The 23542-nt window shown below is 41.2% G+C and overlaps 1 protein-coding gene across 2 annotated transcripts in view; it reads right to left on the reverse strand.

The window, feature by feature from the left end:
• SNX2 (sorting nexin 2) overlaps window positions 1-22270 on the reverse strand; it is a 70382-nt gene extending 48112 nt beyond the window's left edge. For both annotated transcript variants that reach the window (XM_006167477.3, XM_006167476.3), the window contains exon 1: window positions 22112-22270. In XM_006167477.3, the coding sequence (XP_006167539.1) occupies window positions 22112-22219 (108 nt within the window). In that variant the 5' untranslated portion in view covers window positions 22220-22270. The remainder of the gene's footprint in view (window positions 1-22111) is intronic.
• Between the last annotated feature and the right edge of the window lie 1272 nt (window positions 22271-23542).

A 23542-nucleotide genomic window follows, 5' to 3' on the forward strand; every position in this document is an offset into this window, starting at 1 on the left:
AGGTAGTCCAGTGACATAACCATTATTCTGTATCTACTGGTCCCATTTTGTAGGCATTCTTTATATATTCTGAATACAAGTTCTTTATCAGATGTACATTATCAATACTTTATTCCCAGTCTGTGACTTACCTTTTCACTTCTCTTTACTTTTTATGATGAAAATGTGTATGTGCATACACACACAAAAAAGAGGAAGAAAGCACCCTTGGGAGGGTCTTCTCACATCACAATTTCCTTCCCCAAGTCCTCCAGCATTTCAGGATAGTGGGAGCCAGTGCAAACACTGGCATGTTTTTTAGGCCAACTGCATTTGCCATATGGCTTCCACCTAGCATCAACACAGTGGCTGGCCTCTTTTTGCTTTCTTAAAGGGAGATTTGGAGAAGTTCTTAATTTATTAAGGGTAGGGACCATCAAGTGTCATAGGCATAGTGGTTAAGGAGTTGGACTCCCACATGGTTGATGGCAGTTCAAGTCCCAGACCCAGAGGCTTGAACCTCACACCAGGCGTGTGTGTGTGTGTGCATGTGCCCAAAATCTCAAGAGGAGAATGGAGAAAGGACTGGGGTGTGGCCAACTCTCCTAGGGGCAGGGGGAGGGGTGATTTCTCACTTTGTCTCTTTGGGGAGTATGTGTGCCCTATAGCAAAGAAAAATAATTTAGTAAGGGTAAATTATTTTTTATGGTTAATAAACTTTTTGTAGGACCAATAATATTTTGATGTCTTCTGTAACTAATACGATTTTAGAGTAAAATATCCTCTGTGGTTTGAGCACATTTCCGTAAGAGTTTTCAAAAGTGGTCTAAACCCTTATGGGAAAATTTAAAGGGAAGGCTTCTTGCAGATCCCCAATTATCATGAAAGTGTACCTCCATTTAACCTACCTACCTCTCTCTCTTTCCCCCTCTCTCCAGTGACACACATGTCCTATTGCAAAATAAAAAGGACTCCCATATGGCTGACCAAGTTTCAAGTCCTGGACCTGGCAGCTTGTTTTCTCACTTTCCCTCTCTTTCTCTCTGGTTCTCATTCTTGCTCTGTTCCTCTTTGGTCAAATTAAAAATAAATAAATTAAATTAAATAATTCTTTAAAAATAAATAAAAAGAAAGGCAAGCACCAGTATCTCCCTCTAGGATGTTCAGAGAATGTTCATAGCTTAAAGTATAGGGGAAAACCTACTATCTGACCAATACTGAGCGAAATTGATCATTTATCTGTACGGTACTGAGCTAAATATTTCTAGTAGATGTATAACAGAATGGAGTATTTATAACTGAACAGCTATTTTGAGTTGCCCATATGTATTTAAAATGTGTTTGCCAAAACGAGTTGAGCACAATTAGGTGCTAAGTGTTGTTCTAGGTAGTGGGGATTTAACCTTGAGCAAAACAAAGTTTCCACCAAGTGGCAAGATCGAAGTAGATCATATAAAATGACAAGAAATGATATAAAACAATCTCTTCTGGCCAAATCAAGAGGGAGTCATCAGAGATGGCAAAGAATTTTCTATTCTGTGTGTGACAGAAACCCACAGGAAAGTTTTATGGAGATGTTTTAAAATGACATGATGTAGGTCTGAAAAAATTTTTATTGGCTGCTATATGATTCTCAGGGCTAAGTTCTTTAATTACTGATTTACTTTAAAAAAGTTATATATAAGTACATTTTATATGATAAAACATATATGTAAATTATACATATGTACTGTATACATTTACTTATTTTCTAGAGGGTGTATGTGCTTGCCAGAGAGAGACGGAGAGAGACAGGGAGAGAAGAAAGCATCTCTCCTTTTCTCCTCCATCTCTTCAGCCTTTCAGGATTTGGGGATGCATGCACATACGCCCTGAAAAAAGAAAGATAAACCACACCAGGCGTGTGTGCTGAAGTGCTCAAAATTCCTAGAGGAAAATGTAGAAAAGGGACTGTGGTGTGGCCATCCACCCAGGAGGTTCATTTTCTTTCTTCAGTGAGTGCATGCACTCCTTGGCAAATGCAGGAAAACAAAAAACAAAAAAACAAAAAACAAAAACGGAAGCAATAAGGTGACACTGGAGTTGAAACTTGTAGCAAGGAGACCATTCATGTAATTTTTTTTTTTTTGAGAGGTTTTTGCTATAGGGCACGTGTGCTCGCCAGACAGACAGAGACAGACAGAGAGACAGAAAGCGAGAAATCACCCCCCAGGGGGGATGGCCACGCCGCAATCCCTTCTCCATTCTCCTCTTGGGATCTTGGGCACGCACGCACATGCACCTGGCGTGAGTTTAAGCAGCCGAGTCACATGGCCCGGGGCTTGGTTTCAGCCAGCCGAGTCTGGGACTCGAACTGCTGTCGACTACATGGGAGTCCAGTCACATAGCCACTATGCTAACTGCTGGTCCCCATTCATATAAATTTGTGAAGAAAAAAGATATAAAACTGGTAAAATTTGGAAAAGATCTATAGATTTGTTAATTATGATCAATTGTGTATTTGGAAATGTCTCAAAACTATGTTAGAGCAATGCTTTTCATCTATCTCTAACTGAATAAGAGCAAGTCCTGAAATAAAATTTCCTATGCTGAATATCTTAGTTTTCTGACAGCATTTATGAATATTTCAGCTTTAGTAGTCAAACTGTTAATTCAGTGTCCCCCAAATACTTTCTTCTTGTCTCATATTTTATGAGGGGACTTTGCAAAGTTTGTGAAAAAAAATAGGATTTAAGTACAAGTTTATTTTGGTGCAAAAAAACTGAAATCCATGAAGTTTTTCCATAATATGCATTTTCCATGAACTTTTTGAAGATACTGCACTTAACACATCAAATAAACCTCTATGAAGATTTGTGTTTTGGGGACCAGCAGTTACTGTAATGGCTACGTTGCTGGACTCCCATGTAATTGAAAGTGGTTCGCGTCCTGGACCCGGTGGCTTAAACTCACGCCGGGCGTGTGTGTGTGCTTGCCCAAGATCCCGAGAGGAGAATGGAGGAGAAGGGATTGCGGCATGGCCATCCCCACTGGGGGGGTGATTTCTCACTTTCTGTCTCTCTGTCTCTCTTTGTCTGGCGAGCACACATGCCCTATAGCAAAAACCTCTCCAAAAAAAAAAAAAAAAAGATTTGTGTTTTTGTAGTAACTTTTGTTACTTCTGTGCCTTAAAATTGACTACAGAAAGATTTCAAGTCTAGCAAATATATTAATTCTTCTCTTTGACTTCCTGGTCCTGAGTCCTGAGTCTTTAGTCTACTTACTTTTCAGCTCTGTGGCCACTGTTTGCTCTTTACTCCATGCCTGAAATATCTAAGGAATTCATTGTGAAATCTTTATCTACATACAAGTCCATCTCAAAAAAAATTAAGCCATGGTAATCTGTTCCAAACAGTTGTTAACAGATCAGGTCACTATTCAAGAAAAAATTCAGGTAGTCCTTTGGTCTGTTTTTATAAATTTTCAATCACTTGACCAATATTTTCATTTTCTTTCTTTCTTTCAATTTTGCCAAAGGGTCCATGCACTTAAGAGACTGAGAGAGAGGGAGAAAGAAAGCTACTCCCATGGGAAATAGTGGTGCCGCAATCCCTTCTTCTTCCTTTAGGGATTTCAGACATGTGCATGCACGCACATGCACATGTTTTTCTGGCCACCAGGTCTAGGTCACATTTTTCGTGACTAAACAGTCGGCCACTTGGTATCCAGTTTCCTTAACCACCATGCCACAGGCTGGGCCATGTGACCAATATTTCATTATTATTTTTATACTTCCCTCAAACTACTTAGCTCTACTAAGAAATATAATGGATATTGGCCATTTCGGTTACCAGTACTCAAACAATTTGGGGGGCACTCAAGGTAGGTAATAAGACAGTGGAGGAGTTCAGCAAGAGACTATTCCCAGTGGCTGCCAAGAATAAAGAACTAACTGAAAAGAACTCAGGAATGGCAGAATTCAAAAGCACAGGGAGAAGCGTCAGTGTTCAGTGTTAATAATACCAGGAGTGGCATACACGAATGAGTACATTACTTGTGTGGCATGATCTTGGCTACCTCCCTGAGTTCCTATGGTTTCTTTTCTAAGTTTCTTGCTGATTCAGAGTTCCCTTATTCTGCTAACACACTCCTTTTCCTTTGAAAGGAAATGAATTCAGTTTATGTTGTTTGCAACCCAAAACTCTTATCAAACAACTGCTATTCCTGCTTTTACTCATCCAGACTACTCTCCTCCCTCCTCTCCTTTTGGTCCATTACTTTCTCTAAACACTTGAATACTTCCCATATACAACAAGCCCTGTCTAGGCAAGTCAAACTATCTGTACGCCTTTATTCTACTCTTTACTCTCTCCTTAAGCTAAACAGAGTTCACTAATTTTAATATTCTGCCTCAGTATCCCTAATTAAAATTTAATATTCATTTATGATTCAATACTTCTACATATTCGCTTAAGGAAATACATCCCACTAAGCACAAATACCAAATACTAATACTGTATAGGCTGAACTCTGACCACTTTTTAAAATTTCTTCTTAAGGGGCCTTTGATAGTCATACTTATCAGCCATCAATCTTACTAAACAGGTCACTTGCCTCAGCAATTGTGGCTTACTTAGATCCTGACTCTGGCATAACACCATATGATTGGTAAACTCCCTTATATGTTATGGTTAAGCTTGACTCTTCCTTTCTGCTGACTCTAAGGTTTAAACAAAGCCTTGCTCTCAGTCAATAATAAACTAAAGAATCTCTAACTCTACTTATGACCCTCCCTTTCAAGATACCCTGTCTTCTCAGACCAAAACAATGGGTAACCTCCAAGTATTTATTTACAACTTTGTAACTTCTGCTTTCCAAAATATTAAAAAGAGCTGTTGTGACCCAGCTGTGTGGAAAACACTTTCTCAAGCTTCTTAAATTTCCTTGGTCATAGTCACATTCTACCTAGCAAACCTGAAAAGTAATCAAAATTAGATTGTGAAAGGCAGTGACCCTCTCTCTCTTTTTAATTTGCTATAACACATATGCACTTGCCAGAGAGACAGACAGTCAGACAAGGAAAAAGTGAGAAAGCACCCTCCAAGGGGGATGGCCATACCACAATTCCTTCTTCTTAGAGTTAAGGCACGCGCGCGCACACACACACACACACACACACACACACATCTGGTGTGTTTTCTAAATCGAGAGTTCCAGGACTCAAACTGCGCAGCTGGCCATGTGGGATCTAGCCACCTTAATCACCGTGCCACCAATTGGCTCTGAGTCTATTTTCTTCTCTCTTTTCTCTGATAGCTTTGTCTGAAAACTGTGTTGAGTCCCAGTCACAGATCTGAGTCCTGGCACAGTTTGCACAGGCAGCTAGAATGCTTGACATAAACCTCTTTATGGCCAGATGAATCAGGCAAAGAGGTCATGTAAGCTGACTAGAATAAATGTTTGGTCTTTTCCCCCTTTCCTCTTGCAGACTTCCCATAGATAAATAAAACTCCAAAAGAAATCTCATCTTCTGGGCAAAAGAAGTGAGAAAAAAGAGGCCTGCCTGAAAGGGTGGGGAAAATATCAGAGAAAAACACAGGAGAAGGGAATTCCTATGCAAATCCTTGAGTGAAAGTATGCAAGTCTCAATTTCAATCCTGGGCAGCACATGTGTAAAAATGGACCCAAACAGCATACCACAGACTTTTGAAAACTGAACTGATACTTAGATCATCACCAAAATCCCAGACTAAGCCTTCAAAGGTAAATGCATGGTACAGACCCAAAGAAGCAAGTGCTTTGAAAACTGAACTGAGATTAGGACCACTGTACAAAGAAGGCAAAACAGACTGCACTTATGGTCTGAATCTAAGTAAGTCGACTGCCTGAGGGAGAAAAGAAAAAAGAATAAATAACTCCTAACATTCTCCAGAATATAAAAGGATGCAGAGTCTACACAGTACAACACTTGAAGCATCTACGATACATTGTAAAACTGTCATAAAAACAGAAAATGTGGCCACATTTTAAGGGAAAAGACAATCAACAGATGCCAACCCTGAAATAATGCAGATGTTGAATGCAGCAGTCAAAACAACAGCAACAACTTCTAATAAAAGCATTTCTTTCTTTTTTTTTTTTTTTTTTAATTTTCCAGAGGGCACATGCCCTTTGCCAGAGAGGGAGAAAGCACCCTCCACGGGACATGATAAAGTCACAATCCTTTCTCTGCTTCTCACTCCTTTTGGGATTTTAGGCATCCCATGCATACACGCCCAGCATGTTTTTCAAGCCATCAGGTCCAGTACTCAAACCACTCACTCAGTTGGCCATGTAAGACCCAGCTCCCTTAACACCATGCCACAGGCAGACCCTTAAAAGCATTTCTAACTGAGATAAAGGTAATGCTCTAAGTGACAAAAGTAAATATACTTGAAATATATAAAATGACAGCTCTCAGCCAAGAAAGACAAGCTAGAAAAAAAAGTAACCAAATGGGGCCAGCCAGGTAGTAACGTGGTGGTTAGGACGGTTGGATAGCACATAGCTGACTGCATGGTTTGAGTCTCAGATCCAGTGGCCTGAAAAACACACCAGGAGCGCATACATTGTGCCCAAAGTTCCAAGAGGATGGAGGAGTAGGGACTGTGGTGTGGCTATCCCCATTCAGAAGTGATTTCTCTCTTTTTTTCTCTCTCTCACTCTGTGTGTCTCTCTCAGATGAGTGCACATGTACTATAGCAAACTAAAAAACAAAAACAATCGAATAAAATATTCAAATGAAAATTTTACATCTAAAAAATTATGTAATTAAAAGTTTATGGATTTTTTTTTTAATAGCAGAATGAAGATGACAGAAGAAAGTGTTGGTGAACTTGAAAATAAATCCAGAGAAAATATTCATTCTGAACAATAGTAACTTTTTCTGAGAAAAGTATGAAAAAAAAAGAAAAAAGCCTCAGAAACCAGTAAGCAGTATCAAAAAGTCTAAAATTCAGGTCACTGGAGTCCTGAAAGGAAAAATAAAAATTGTTGTGTAAGTATTTTAAGAAACACTGACTGAAATTTAATAAATTTGATGAAAGACAAATTCATCAATCCAAAAAGCTCAGCAAATTTCTATAAGGATAAAATCAAATACTGTGCCTACACTTATTATAATCAAATTGCTGAAAATAAAAGATACGGGGAAAAAAAAGAAAGCAGCTAGAAAAAAGCAACATATTTTTATAATAAGTGACAATTCAAACAACCATGGATTTCTCATCAGAAATCATGAAGGCTAAAAAAAAAGTGGAAGAATACTTTGAAAGTGCTGAAATGAAGGGCTATCATCCCAGAATTCTATATAAACAGCAAAAATATCCTTCATGAATAAAGGTAAAAGAAAGTTTACATATTAAGTACAAATAAGATAATTTATCATCTTATTTGTAATTCATTACAGAATTATCTATTTTTCCTTTTCTTTCTTTCCCCCATTTTCTTTTCTGGCCCTGCTCTAAGGCCAACAAATCTGCTCTAAAAAAAATGCTAAAGAGAATTCTATATGCTACAGAAAAAAGATACAAAGGGAACTTTGGATGACGAGAAGGCAACAAAATGCTAAATATCTGAATACGAAATGCTAAATATTTGAATAACTAAAACAGACTTTTTCCTTCTTATATTCTTTTTTTTTTTTCTGGAGAGGTTTTCGCTATAGGGTCCGTGCGCTCGCCAGAAAGACAGAGAGAGACAGAGAGACAGGAAACGAGAAATCACCCCCCAGGGGGGATGACCATGCTGCAATACCTCCTCCTCCATTCTCCTCTCGGGATCTTGGGCACGCACACACATGCGCCCAGCGTGAGTCTAAGCCACCGGGTCCGGGACTCGAACCACAGTTGACTACACAGCCATTACGCTAACTTAGGTTCTTTTAAAACAGACAGGACTGTTGTATATTTTAGTATATTTCAGTAAGTAGCTTTAATACATAGACTACACTCTATGATGTATTTTTCTAACTAAATGTCCTCATTTTGCTGTCTTGGGTACTCATAGTTTTGACATCAAAATCTAGGCCTAACATGTTTACTTACCAAAGCAATAAAACAAACAAAAAAAACCTTTCAAACTCAGAGCTCGAGAATGAAGTGTGGTATGAAATGGTGTGGGCAGTGGGCAACTCCAGTAGTGTCTGTTGGAGCAGCAGTCACCACTGTGGAGAGGCTATGTGGCATGGTCTTGCTTTCAGTGCCTATCCATCCACAGCTGTCACTGCACAAGGAGTAGCCAAAGAGCAGTCACTCACTAAGGGCTATAAGGACCTTGCTTCTCCATTCCTGTTCCAGGCTCCTAGTGAATGCAAGAAGAGCTGTTCTTCAGTGGATGGAAAGAAGTGTGGAATGATCATCAAAAGAGAAAGCGATTGTTGAAGGCAACCCTGCCTGGAGCACTACAGTTATCCAAGATATTTAACTGAGTAGATGTCAGTATCTCCTTATCTATCCATGGGCTCCTTATCTATCCATGGGCTCCATATCCAGGGAATCAACCAACTAGCCCTGAAAAACATTATGTTGTTGTTGACATGTACTATGTGGTTAGATCTACAATAGTCAAGTCTATACCGAACATGTATAGACATTTTTCCCTGTCATTATTTTCTAAAAAAAGTAGTATAACAGTATATAATAATATAACATATATATTCTATTAACTATTATGAGTAATCTAGAGATGATTTTAAAGTATACAGGAGGACCTTATATGCAAATACTATCCCATTTTATAGGAGGAACTTGAGTATCCCTTACAGATACGGGGAGACAACTACATTTTTTTCTTTTCCCTGAGTAGTATGCAAACATTTTTAATGATATAATTTCAAACAGTTTTCTGACTATCTGTTCAATTAAAAAGTGGTACCTGGGCCAGATAGGTAAGTATGGAGGTTAAAGTGCTAGATCCCCCATAAATGATTGTGCAGTTCAAATCCTGGACTCCACAACTTGAAAAAATATGTCAGGCACATGTGCCTGAGTGCCCAAAATCCTGAACGAAAATGGAGAAAAGACTGGCATGGGCGCCCCCATCTCCAGGTGTGATTTCTCACGTTCCTTTTGCCTCTCCAGCAAGCACGTGTGCCCTATAGCAAAAGTTAAAAAAAAAGTGCCTGGATTCCAACCAAAACTGGAACCAGCAGATGGCACAACGGTTGTATCACCGGACTCCCACATACTAATCGACCATAGTTTGAGTCCTAGATCTGGCGGCTTAAAATTTACGCCAGGGGCATGCGTGCCCAAGATCCCAAGAGAAGAGGGAAGAAGGGATTATGTTGTGGCTACCCCTTCCCCCACAGTGATTTCTTGATTTCTATCTCTCTGTCTCTCTCTCTAGGGAGCGCACATGCTGTATAGCAAAAATCTCTCCAAAAAAAGGAGAAAACATTCCAACCAAAATCAAAGATGCCTACTATAGTTTAATCTCTTACAGATTAACATTTAAAACTCTGGCTAGAATTTAAAAAATAACAATATAAAAATAATAGGAGGCAGGTTGGGGAGAAAGCCAAAATGTGAAAAATGATCCTAACAAGGGTCGGTTTTGTAATTTTTCCCCTTGTTTTTTCTAGCTCAGTTTTGCCTGAGGATGATGCCAACTGCAGAACTAATGTAGGCAGCAATGACTTCAACAACACTTTATTTTTCTGGATATTCTACTAGGGATACAGAAATATAGAAAATATGGGTGGAAACACTTTTTTCTTTTCCATTTTTTTCTTTTGGAGAGATTTTCACTGTAGGGCGCGTGCGCTCGCCAGACAGACAGAGAGAGAGAGACATAGAGACAAAAAGCGAGAAATCACCCCCCAGGGGGGATGGTCACGCCACAATCCCTTCTCCTCCATTCTCCTCTCGGGATCTTGGGCATGCACACACACGCGCCCGGCGTGAGTTTTTTAAGCCACCGGGTCCGGGACACGAACCGCGGTCAACTACGTGGGAGTCCAGCGACATAGCCATTACGCTAACTGCTGGTTCACCCCCAAGATCCTGAGAGGAGAATGGAGGAGAAGGGATTGCAGCGTGACCATCCCCCCTGGGGGGTGATTTCTTGCTTTCTGTCTCTATGTCTCTGTCTGTCTGTCTGGTGAGCGCACGTGCCCTATAGAGAAAACCTCTCAAAAAAAAAAATTGTTGGAAGGTGTATATACCACCAGAAAGGAAGAGAGAGAGAAAAACCACCCCCCAAAGTGACAACATCATGCCACAATCCTTTTTCTTCTATTTCTTCATCTTGGTGGAATTAAGGCACACATACACATATATCTGGCATGTTTTTTAAGACACCAGGCTTGATGAACCACAGTTGTGAGGGATCTAGCTCCCAATGCACAGTGCTTAACCATTGCACCATTGGGCCAGCCCTCTTTTTCCTTTTCTTTCCCTGTTTTCCTCCCTGGCTCTGCCCTCAGGCCAAACTCAGTTGCTTAGCTGCTTGACAGCAACAGTCATGAGTGCTAACATCTAAAACCCCAAGAGAAATTCTAACTCTCTGGCCTTTTGAACCAGGAAAAAGGGACCCAGTAGTCTGAAGTGTAAGTAGCAGATATCTTCATCAGTATTTTCTTTCTTTTGCTGCTTTTCTGCAAGGCTAGCCTAAGATGGACAGAAATAACAGTACAAGCAATTACAATTCTGAGGGCTTACGTTTCTGGCCAGAACTTAGAACAACCGCATGGAGGGTGAAGAGAGGGAAATGTAGGGATCCTAAAGAGACAAGTGGAGAGGAGAATTCTCTAATTTTCGGGATGAACCTACACAAATCATGGGCTTGCCTCCAAGCTATACATTGGCGGAACAGACACGAAACAGCATAGTAAATTAGCCCCGTGTCTCTCACATTTCTGCAGAGGCATTTGATCCTTTGCTCTGGACTATGTTTTCATGAGTGGTTTATATAATAAAAAGCCTTGGAAGAGAGAAGTAAGTGTCTTTATACCAAGCACAGACCAGGCTTATTTACTGTGCAGTATAATAATGTCTACTCCAGTACAAACAATAGGAAAACTTATTGCCTACTATAAATGACTTAGGTTCTCTAAGCTCAGGTTCCTCAGCTGTGACACAAACCAAACACAGGTGCAGCATTCACCTGAGCCCATCTACCTCATCCTGCATGGACAGGAGGAACAAAGGGAAACTGTAACAGACATGATATTCATGCTGCTTGCTACTCGAGTAATAAAGTCCTGTAGTTTTTCTTCTTTTAGTCACCATAATACAGGTGAACCTGTCAGCATAAGAGGATGGTAAAATTTGAGACTCTTTACAGTTCTTTTTTTTTTTTTGGAGAGGTTTTTGCTATAGGGCGTGTGCACTCGCCAGACAGAGACAGACAGACAGCAAGCAAGAAATCACCCCCCAGGGGGGATGGCCACGCCACCATCCCTTCTCCTCCATTCTCCTCTCAGGATCTTGGGCATGCATACACACGCGCCTGGTGTGAGTTTTAAGCCACCGGGTCCATGACTCAAACCGCGGTCCACTACGTGGGAGTCCAGTGACATAGCCATTACACTAACTACTGGTCCCTACAGTTCTTCAGATAGGAAAAGCTGAACAAAAATCAACAGAACCTCAAAACGTGGTAAAACAATATCAAAAAGTCTAGCATCCATGTCATTGGTGTCCTAGAAAGAAAGAAGAAGCAAGCAGTGTAGAAAAGTATTTCAAAAAACTATGTGTAAACTCTTTCCAAAATTTGTGGAAGACATAGGTTTACAGATTGAGAAAGAAACAAACCACAAACAGGACAAACTCAAAAGCTAGATCTAGTCACTTCATGAAAATGGCTGAAAAACAAAGGTGGAAAAAAATGTTCAAACTTGAAGTAACTAAAAAAAACCCACTTAGGTTAGTAATAGAGAAGATGTTCAGGCTGAAGATACATAAATATGGGAATATAATACAAACTTGGATCTTCAGGAATAAAAGAGCCACAGAAATGGTAACTGGAGAAATCAATAGACTATTTTTCCTGTAAGTTATTTAAAATAGGTATGATTACTGAAAGCAAAAATTATAGCATTCGTAATGTTTTCAATATATGAAGATATGGATACATATGAAAACTATAACATAAAAGATGCCTGACCTGGGACCAGCAGTTGGCGTAATGGCTATGTCACTAGACTCCCATGTAGCCAACCGCGGTTCGAGTCCCAGAAACAATGACTTAAACTCACACTGGGTGCGTGTACATGCGTGCCCAAGATCCCGAGAGAAGGGAGGAAAAGGGATTGCGGTGTGGCCACCTCCCACCCCAGGGGTGTGTGAGTGTGATTTCTCACTTTCTGTCTCTGTCTCTGCCTTTCCCTGTCTTTCTGGTGAGCACACACCCCCTATAGCAAACCCCCCCCCCCAAAAAAAAGATACCCAATCAATGAACTTAAATGGTTGTAAATTTCTACATTTTATATTTATAGAAATATATTAACTTTAACAGGACAGTAAAAGATTAGGTGCGTGAATCCAGCAGATGATGCAATGGTTATGTCGCTGGACTGCCACGTAGGCGACTGCAGTTCGAGTTCCAGACCCAGCGGCTTAAACTCAAGCCAGGTGCATATGAGGGTGTGTCCAAGATTCGGAGAGGAGAATGGATAAGGGATTGCGGCTGTGGCGTGGCCATCCTCCCCGAGAGTGATTTCTTGCTTTCTGTCTCTGTGTCCCTCTTTGTCTTTCTAACAAGTGCACACGCCCTATAGCAAAAACCTCTCTTAAAAAAAAAAAGTTAGGTGTGCGTATTATAGTCACTAGAACAGCCATTAAAATACATATTTATATATGAAAAGATGAAGCAAAAAATCCAGTAGATAAATTAAAATGGGATACTAGTAAACATTAAAGTAACTATTTATTTATTTATTTTTTTGGAAGAGGTTTTTGCTATAGGGCACATGCGCTTGCCAGACATACAGAGACAGAAATACAGAAAGCGAGAAATCACCCCCCAGGGGGGATGGCCACACCGTCAATCCCTTCTCCTCCATTCTCCTCTCAGGATCTTGGGCATGCACGCACAGGCGCCGGGCGAGAGTTTAAGCCACTGGGTCCGGGACATGAACCACGGTCGACTACATGGGAGTCCAGTGACATAGCCACTACGCTAACTGCTGGTCCCATTTAATCTTATTAATGATGATGATTGGATTTAACCAGAGAGAGAGTGGGCGAGAGAGCAAGACAGTAGGTCTGGGACTCACACTGTGGTCAGTCAAGTGGGAGTCTAGTACTTTACCACCATGCCACCTGCTGACCCCAACTAAAAAATATTTGAAATTGAATAACAACGAAGACGAAATAACAAAATTTGTAAGATGCACAAATTCTGAAACTAGAATCAGGAGCTGGAAGATGGTGTAGCAGTTACATAGGTGGACTCCCATGTAGCCTAGCAGTGTTCAAGTCCTGGACCAGGTGGCTTGAAAATCACATAGGAAGTGTGTGCATGCCCAAGATCCCAGAAGGAGAATGGAGAAGAAGGCACTGTGGTGTAGCTATCGTCCTGGGGGTGACTTCACATTTTCTGTCTCTCTGGTGAGCACACACACTCTATAGCAAAAAACAACAACAACAACAACAACAAAAAAAAAAACCTCTTGAGAAAAAATAAATAAATAAACAGAAAGAAACTAGAATTAAACAGCAAACAATAAGAAAATAAAGAGCAGAGAACAATGAAATTCAAAACAAAGAATAGCGAAAAAGTCAATGAAAGCAAAAGACTGACTTTTTCCCTTTTTTCTTTTTTTTAATTATTCATAACCAAGCGCAGGCAGGAGATGAGAGAGAGAGAGAAATAGAAGCACTTTACGCAGGCTGTGGTCATGCTGTGATTCCATTCTTCTAATCTGCCAGGATCTTCAGCATGCATACCCAACAAGTTTTGAGGAGGATCAGGCTGGGGACCTGAACCACAATAGGCATGTGATAGCCAGTTCCACAGTCTGGTATACTATCAACTGCATCATGGAGTCTGGGTCAAAAGCTAATTTTTAATAATGATTCTAAGAAAGTCATAAACTTTAGTACCAGCAGATGATATAATATTATGTCGCTGGACTCCCACATGGCCAACAACGGTTTGAGTCCTGGACCCAGCAGCTTGAAAATCACACCGGGCATGTGTACCCAAAATCCTGAGAGGGGAATGGAGGAGAAGAGACTGCAGTGTAGATGTCCCCTCTGGGGGTTGACTTCTTGCTCTTTGTCTCTCTGGCAAGCACATGTGCTCTACAGCAAAAATCTCTTTAAAAAAAGAAAAACAAAAACAAAAACAAACTTTTAGCTAGGTAAAATTAAACAAAAATAAACAGAAGCTATGAGTTATTAAAATTAGAAAGAAAAAGGGAGAGTCATCACCCACAGACTCCAGAGACATTATCAGGCTTATAAATTTTATACTTTAAATATGAACTCTTGGGCCAGCAAGTGGTAAGGTGGTTAAGGTGCTGAATTCCACATGACTGACTATCTGGTTCGAGTACCAGACATGGTGGCTTGAAAAATATGCATACATGCCCAAAATCTCAAGAGAATGGAGGAGAAGGGACTGTAGTGTGGCCAGTCCTCCTGGGGGGTGATTTGTCAATATCCCTTTTTCTCTGGGGAGTGCATGTGCCCTAAGGCATAAATCTGGAAAAGCAAAACAAAACAGAAAAATCACAGTGAAATACCACTTCACAACCATTAAGATGGACAGACCCAAAAAGTCAGATTAACAGGAGTAATGAGGATATGAATAAACTGGTACTCTCACACAATAGTGGGAATAAAAAATGGTGCAATCACTTTGGGAGATCCGTCTTGCAATTCTTCAAATGGATGAACCAAGAGTTAATATATTACCCAGCAAATATATGCATATATAAATGTTTATAGCAGCATTATTCAAAAGAAGAAAACAATCCAAATGACTATCAACTGACAAATCAATAAACCAAATGTGGTATATCCATATAGGAAAAGATGATTTGGTTATAGAAAGGAATGAAGTACTGACACATGCTAAGTATATTTGAATCCATTATACTAAGTGAAAAAAAAAAAAAAGCGCCAGTCACAAAAGACCATATATAATATGATTCCATTCAAATAAAGTCCAGACAGGGAAATCTACAGAGACAGAAAATACATTAAATGTTGTTAAGGGTTGGGGTACAGAGGGCACAGGGCATAGGAAAATGGGGGAGGTAATGGCTAAAGGGTACAAAGTTTCTTCCGAGGTGATGAAAGTGTTCTAAAACTGACTATGTCAATGGCTGCACATAACTGTGAATACTCTAAAAAATCACTAAATTGAACATATCAAATGGTTAATGTATGGTATATAAATTTTACCTCAATAAAGCTGTTTTAAAAAAAGAACCAGATGGGACCAGCAGTTGCCATAATGGCTATGTCACTGGACTCCCATGTAGTCAACAGTGGTTCGAGTCCTGGACCTGGTGGCTTAAAACTCACGCCAGGTATGTGCGCATGCGTGCCCAAGATCCTGAGAGGAGAATGAAGGAGAAGGGATTCCAGCGTGGCCAATACCACCACCACCCGCCCCGGGGGTGATTTCTAGCATTCTGTCTCTCTGGTGAGCACACTTACCCTATAGCAAAAAAAAAACCAAAACCTCTCCAAAAAGAAGAAAAAAAAAGGAACCAGATATATAACATAAATTCCTGACTTTAGTTTTTAAAGGTGGTATCTACTACTCCATGCAAAAAGGCACCTAAAGGGACCAGCAGTTAGCGTAATGGCTATGTTACTGGACTCCCATGTAGTCGATCGCGGTTAGAGTCCCGGAACCAGTGGCTTAAACTCACGCCAGGCGCGTGTGCATGCGTGTCCAAAATCCTGAGAGGACAATGGAGGAGAATGGATTAGGGCATGGCCATCCCCTCTGGGGGGTGATTTCTCGCTTTCTATCTCTCTGTCTCTCTCTGGTGAGCGCATGTGCCCAAATAAGAAAAAAACTTCTCAAAAAAAAAAAAAAAAAAGGCACTTAAAGGTCAAGCACCTTTTTAAGCTCAGGACTGTATCATTTCAGGAAAAAGCAGTACTCATAAACAATTTAAAACCTTGCCTCTCCACTACCAAAAAAGAACAAAGTTTTACCAGATTCTATCCCGCTTTTTCCGTTCCTTACTCCCAATACAGCCTCATAACACTCTTGATCCATAGTCCCAACAAAACATGCAGTAGGGTTTTTATTTATTGAATACAGCTTTATGTGACTGGTCTTAATTTTGGGGAAAAAAGGAGTTTTAATATTGGGCTAAAAATATACAAATACGTTATTTGGACATAATAACACATAGGCATTACAAGCTTAACAATTATGCCACTGAAACTGTCTATAATTAGATTTTCACTTTCATGGGTTTCAAATGATAGTCTCCCTTTCTCCCAAGTTAAATGTCCACTGAAAAATCTCAAGAGAATGGAGGAGAAGGGACTGTAGTGTGGCCAGTCCTCCTGGGGGGTGATTTGTCAATATCCCTTTTTCTCTGGGGAGTGCATGTGCCCTAAGGCATAAATCTGGAAAAGCAAAACAAAACAGAAAAATCACAGTGAAATACTACTTCACAACCATTAAGATGGACAGACCCAAAAAGTCAGATTAACAGGAGTAATGAGGATATGAATAAACTGGTACTCTCACACAATAGTGGGAATAAAAAATGGTGCAATCACTTTGGGAGATCCGTCTTGCAATTCTTCAAATGGATGAACCAAGAGTTAATATATTACCCAGCAAATATATGCATATATAAATGTTTATAGCAGCATTATTCAAAAGAAGAAAACAATCCAAATGACTATCAACTGACAAATCAATAAACCAAATGTGGTATATCCATATAGGAAAAGATGATTTGGTTATAGAAAGGAATGAAGTACTGACACATGCTAAGTATATTTGAATCCATTATACTAAGTGAAAAAAAAAAAAAAGCGCCAGTCACAAAAGACCATATATAATATGATTCCATTCAAATAAAGTCCAGACAGGGAAATCTACAGAGACAGAAAATACATTAAATGTTGTTAAGGGTTGGGGTACAGAGGGCACAGGGCATAGGAAAATGGGGGAGGTAATGGCTAAAGGGTACAAAGTTTCTTCCGAGGTGATGAAAGTGTTCTAAAACTGACTATGTCAATGGCTGCACATAACTGTGAATACTCTAAAAAATCACTAAATTGAACATATCAAATGGTTAATGTATGGTATATAAATTTTACCTCAATAAAGCTGTTTTAAAAAAAGAACCAGATGGGACCAGCAGTTGCCATAATGGCTATGTCACTGGACTCCCATGTAGTCAACAGTGGTTCGAGTCCTGGACCTGGTGGCTTAAAACTCACGCCAGGTATGTGCGCATGCGTGCCCAAGATCCTGAGAGGAGAATGAAGGAGAAGGGATTCCAGCGTGGCCAATACCACCACCACCCGCCCCGGGGGTGATTTCTAGCATTCTGTCTCTCTGGTGAGCACACTTACCCTATAGCAAAAAAAAAACCAAAACCTCTCCAAAAAGAAGAAAAAAAAAGGAACCAGATATATAACATAAATTCCTGACTTTAGTTTTTAAAGGTGGTATCTACTACTCCATGCAAAAAGGCACCTAAAGGGACCAGCAGTTAGCGTAATGGCTATGTTACTGGACTCCCATGTAGTCGATCGCGGTTAGAGTCCCGGAACCAGTGGCTTAAACTCACGCCAGGCGCGTGTGCATGCGTGTCCAAAATCCTGAGAGGACAATGGAGGAGAATGGATTAGGGCATGGCAAGCCCCTCAGGGGGGTGATTTCTCGCTTTCTATCTCTCTGTGGGGAGGCCATGGTCACCAAAAAAAAAAAAACTTCCAAAAAAAAAAAAAAAAAAAAAAGGCACTTAAAGGTCAAGCACCTTTTTAAGCTCAGGACTGTATCATTTCAGGAAAAAGCAGTACTCATAAACAATTTAAAACCTTGCCTCTCCACTACCAAAAAAGAACAAAGTTTTACCAGATTCTATCCCGCTTTTTCCGTTCCTTACTCCCAATACAGCCTCATAACACTCTTGATCCATAGTCCCAACAAAACATGCAGTAGGGTTTTTATTTATTGAATACAGCTTTATGTGACTGGTCTTAATTTTGGGGAAAAAAGGAGTTTTAATATTGGGCTAAAAATATACAAATACGTTATTTGGACATAATAACACATAGGCATTACAAGCTTAACAATTATGCCACTGAAACTGTCTATAATTAGATTTTCACTTTCATGGGTTTCAAATGATAGTCTCCCTTTCTCCCAAGTTAAATGTCCACTGAAAGTTTCTATAGAAATAATGTAATTTATACTTTTGATTTCTTTTTTTTTTTCTTTTTTTGAGAAGTTTTTGCTATGGAGCACGTGCGCTCGCCAGACAGAGACAGACAGAGAGACAGAGAGAAATCACCCCCTGGGGGGATGACCACGCCGCCGCAATCCTTTCTCCTCCATTCTCTTCTTGGGATCTTGGGCACGCACGCACACATGCCCAGCTGAGATTAAGCCACCAGGTCTGGGACTCGAACTGCGGTCGACTATGTGGGAGTCCAGTGACATAGCCATTACGCTAACTGCTGGTCCCTTAATTTCTTTTTTTTAGAGTGAGATTTTTGCTATAAGGCACATGTGCTTGCTGGAGAGACAGGAAGAAACTGAGAAACTACTCACCCCCACTCCCAGAGTGGATGGCTACGGCTACGCTGCAATCGCCTCTCCTCCATTCTCCTCTTATGATCTTAGGCACACACGCACACATGCCTCTTGTGAGTTTTAAGCCACCAGGTCCAGGACTCGAACCATGATAGACTATGTGGGAGTTCAGCAATGTAACCATTATGCTATCTGTAGGTCTCAATTTATACTTTTTAAAAAAGTTTATTTATTTCTCCCATGAGCAAGGGAGAAAGAGGCAGAGAACTTCTATCTTGATATTACAATCCACCCCCAGTGTACCCTGGATCGCTGGCAAAGGCATACTGGTGTATGTACTCAGGAAGGTCTCTGGATTTGAACCAGGAACTTTTCCATGTGGGACTATTTCACAAAGCTTTGCATTTTACTAGTGCACTACCTGGAAGCCCCATTCTTTGTGGATTAGAAAACATTCATAGAGCTAGCCCATAGCCAAGGAGTTGGAGGAGCCAGATCCCACATGGCCAACCACAGTTTAAATCCTAGTCCAGAGACTTGAAAAGATATGCCAGACATGTGAATATGCATGTCCCAGAGTCCTGATGGGATGCAGAAAAGGATGTGACTGAAGTGTGACTATGCCCTATTAGGAAGATTTTCACTCAACTCTGCCTCTCTCTGGTAGATCTAAGTGCCCTCTGTCAAATGGGGGGGATTCATTTATGTCCTACTTTCAATTTACAGATTATATATGTAATATAATCTATATCTGTATATATGTATGTGTGTGTGTGTGTGTATGTGTGTGTATATATATATATAAAAAATCTGATTATATAAATAAATAAATAAAATCCCCCCCCCCCAGGTAATAACTATTCAAGGTAAATGATCTACATGGAAATCACCTAGGGCCTTGCAACTCAGATGTGTCTGTGGACCTTGTAGAAGCACTGCCTTCAGGAGAACTTGTTAAATATGCAGAATATGAGGCCCTACCCCCACTCTTCAGAATCAGAATCTGCACTTCAACAAGATCCCTAGATAACTATGTATTAAGTTTGACATGCACTGCTCTAAAGCACTTATTAAGCATTCAAATCCTAGCGTGGTATAGGCACTCACACTCTAAATATGACTACTGTGGAATCTCCTGAACATTAAAGTTTTAGAAGCACTTTGTAAAAGAGGGTAGTACTAAAGAAAAGTTTTAGTATACCAAGAAATATTGCTGTATGTCCTTCCCCAAACAGTTTAAAAAGAAAAAAAACACCTTCCTCAAACAGTTTAAAAAGAAAAAAAACAATGTGTAAAGTGGGCACGTGTGTGTGCAGGCCTCAAATCCTAAAAGGATGGAGAAATGTTGAAAAGAAGGGAAGCTGGCATGACCACCTCCAGAGACTGGATATCTCCCCCTCCTTCACTCTCTCTCTGCAGAGTATGTATTCTCTGGAAACTTTAAAAAAAAAAAAAAAAAAAAAAGGAAAGAAAGAAAAAAACCCTTGAATTTACAAATCTCACAATCATATCTTCTTAAAAACAAGTAACCCGAAAATCCAGGGAAAAAGGAATTTAGATGAATAATCAAAAACAACATGGGCCAGTCCGGAGCTGAATCTCACATGACCAACAGCCTGGTACAAATTCTGGCCCCAGAGGCTTGAAAAATGTGACGGGATTGGATGGACGTATACACACAAAATCGAGAAAAGATGGAAAAATGAAGAAGGGACTGCCATGTGACCATACCCTACCATGGAAGAACTTCTTCCCTCTGTCTGTCTCTCTCTGCTGGGCCCAAGTAACTTCTGGCAAATTCAAAAAAATAAGTCAAAACTTTTTAATTTTCACAGTGCTTTAACCAAGATAAATTTAAAGTATTTATAATCAAACTTTACAGACTTACATAAAAAGGAAAATCAAATTATCATTTGTATAAAAAGTCCTAATCACATGAGAAAGACAAAATGTAGTTCCATTTACTCAATTGTGAACAACTTAGATTAAACAAAATGCTAAAGTTCACAGTAGTCTAGTTCACTCTAGATCAATCAAGTTTGTTTTGATCCTCCCATATATCTCAAGGAAAAACAGGTGCTAGGATCCTACAGACCTTCACTTTCAACACATTAAGGTAGCTGTATTTACAAAAAGCTAAAAGGATAATAACCCCCTAAAATATATTCTGCAAAATAATGTCTAACAATTCTTAGGAGATGCTGGTTTTGACAATCCAGTAAACGTACAGGAAATGCAAATGCTTCAGGTTTTGTGAGGTACACATAGGTGATCAAGGAAGCCTACAGTCTGAGGGAAGGTGGGGGTAATTAGCTGAAAGTGGTCAATGCTCAAACAGGTTTCTGGAAGTTACCAGTTTCTGGCAACTGGATTTCGGATAATGGACTTTTTACAGTTAATTTCCAATTGATTTGGTGCATGGTGGAAGAAGCCAAGAAAACTACCAAAAAAAGCAGTTTATAAGGAAGTAGAGCCGGAGGTAGGCAATCCTCTGATAAATTTGCTTACATTTTAATAAATGCACTTAGATTCCGAATTAGGCTAGGAGGGGTGTGTGCCCTCATCAGATGCAAAGCTATTCAAACGTGAACTGGACACGGGAGGGCCCAACACAGTTAAAGTTCATAGATGGTGTTTCCTTTGACAAAAACAGGAACACTCAGCTTCAGAGATCGCTGATCATGCGAGAAAAGAGGAAAAAGGAGTGGAGAGCTGTTTCTATTTTTCCTCTGGTAACTTAAAAAAAAAAAAAACCACCAGCAGTTTCCTGGACTACTCCCTACAATTAATTTATATTTTATAAACATTATGACCCATAAAAAGTCCAGAAACTAAAACAACGGACAACTGCATTTACCTATTTAAGAGTCCAAAACAGAGGTGCTCCCCCACACCCCAAGGAGAACTAGCAGCCCGTGAAGAGCCGTGACAGAAAAGTGCGCTCACAGGGTCCCCACAGGCCCCGCCACTCGGCAATCGCCCCAGTGCTTCCCCTTTCAGGGCACACCCTCCCGCGGAAGGGAAAGCAGGCGCCTCTCCACAGGAGCTACGGAAGCCCCAGAGGAGCGCGGGGAAGTTTACCGGGACCCGGGGGAGCCCTTCCCGGGCCTTGACACAGACGTGCAACCGACTCCCAGGAAGGCCAGCGGCGTGGGGTGGCGGAGGCTCGGCGACGCTCCGCCGGGTCGGCCCCCGGGTTGCTCTCGTGAGGAGGCCTACCTGTCCAGGCCCAGGCCCAGCCCACTGACAGGTTCCGGAGAAGGGGCTCACGTCACAGGTGTCACCCCGACCTGTCACCTCGACCTGGCCCGTGGGAACCCAGGTGGTGGGGAGGGAACGAGTCGGGGCAGGGAAAGGAACCTAAAGGTAAGACGCGCGGCAGCGGCGCAGGGCAGCATCCACGGCGACGCCGTCTCACCTCCAGGGTGGAGACAGTGCTAGTGAACAGGTCCTCTCCGTCCTCCAGCTCCTCAAAGTCGGTGGGCTTCGCGTCCCCCAGCGGAGGAGGCTCCCTCTCGGCCGCCATCTTCGCTCGCCCAGACGACTGCGCGAGCGGGGCCTCGCGGACCTGTCACGTGAGCACGCAGGGCTGGGCCGGAGGCCCGCCCAGCCGTGCTCGGCCCCGCCCCTGGCCTCGTGACGGCGCCGGCTGGCCCCGCCCTTTCGTCTGTCCTCAGACCTGGGGGTGTGAGGTGCCGCTGACCTAATTTGTGTGGCACTATCTGCAACTTTTATTGCCCCATCACCTTCGTAGCAAGGCTAGGCCAAATGATAATCTGTGGGCAACGGTGGTTTTAAACGTCTCCCTCAAAGAGTAGGAGAGCAGGTCAGCCCCTGGTGATGAAGGCAGCTGGATCCCCCAGGGCAGACGGCGAGGTCAGAGTCAGGGACAGAGACTTGAGAAACACACCGGACACCTGTGCATGCATGCCCAGAGTTCCCAGAGGAAAATGGAGACGAAGGGATTGCAGTGTGATCATCCCCACTGGGGGTGTTTTCTCACTTTCTCTTTCTCTCCCTCCCCAGCGAGCAGATGAGCCCTATAGCAAATTAAAAATGGTGGAAGAGCTTGGGGCCAGTCTTTGGGCCTGGGTTATACGACTGTTGACAAGTCAGTATGGGTGGAAAGGAGGCACATACTCTTGTTACATCCCTCGGAGTCGTCCAGTAGAACTGCTGACATTCTGCACACTTGATAGCCGGCTGAAATGGTAGCCACTGGCCATGTGACGGACTGAGCTCTGGAAATGTGGCTAGTGTGAGGAACCGAATTTTAAATTTTGTTGTCTGTGGTTTACTCCAATTTCATCATTAGCTAAACTATTTTTCCTCAATGAAATAAGAGTCAGAAAGGATGGAAAAATAACAAGAAATTCAGGGAATGATCAGAAAAAGCAACATCCATTCCCTGGCCTGCATTCCACCACCAGTGGACAGTCTAGAGTCTGTCAACCTCAGAAAATGTAACCTCTTAAGAAAGCTCCAGGGCTGGCTTGAAGTGATTCTTCTTTGTAGCCTTTTTTACTATGCCTCTGTTTATTGCTTATTATACTTTCTTTTTTAAATTGTTTTTTCATTTTACTTGTTATTTATTAATTTGACCAGGGAGAGAGTCAGAGGGAGAAAAAGGAAAAGTCAGAGAGGAAGCTGACAGGTCTGGGATTTAAACTGCAGTCAGCCATGTGGGAGTCCAGCACCTTAACCATCACACCCCGAAGAGCCCTATATGAATTACATATTGCTATAAAATAAACTGTATAAAATGTAATATTTAGCTTAAAACCATAAATATTTATGTTTTCATGGTTTCTGTGAATCAGAGCCCAGTTGCAACTTAGCTGGGCACTTC

The sequence above is a fragment of the Tupaia chinensis genome, unplaced genomic scaffold (genome assembly GCF_000334495.1).
Source record: "Tupaia chinensis unplaced genomic scaffold, TupChi_1.0 Scaffold144806_1, whole genome shotgun sequence".
NCBI lineage: Eukaryota > Metazoa > Chordata > Mammalia > Scandentia > Tupaiidae > Tupaia > Tupaia belangeri.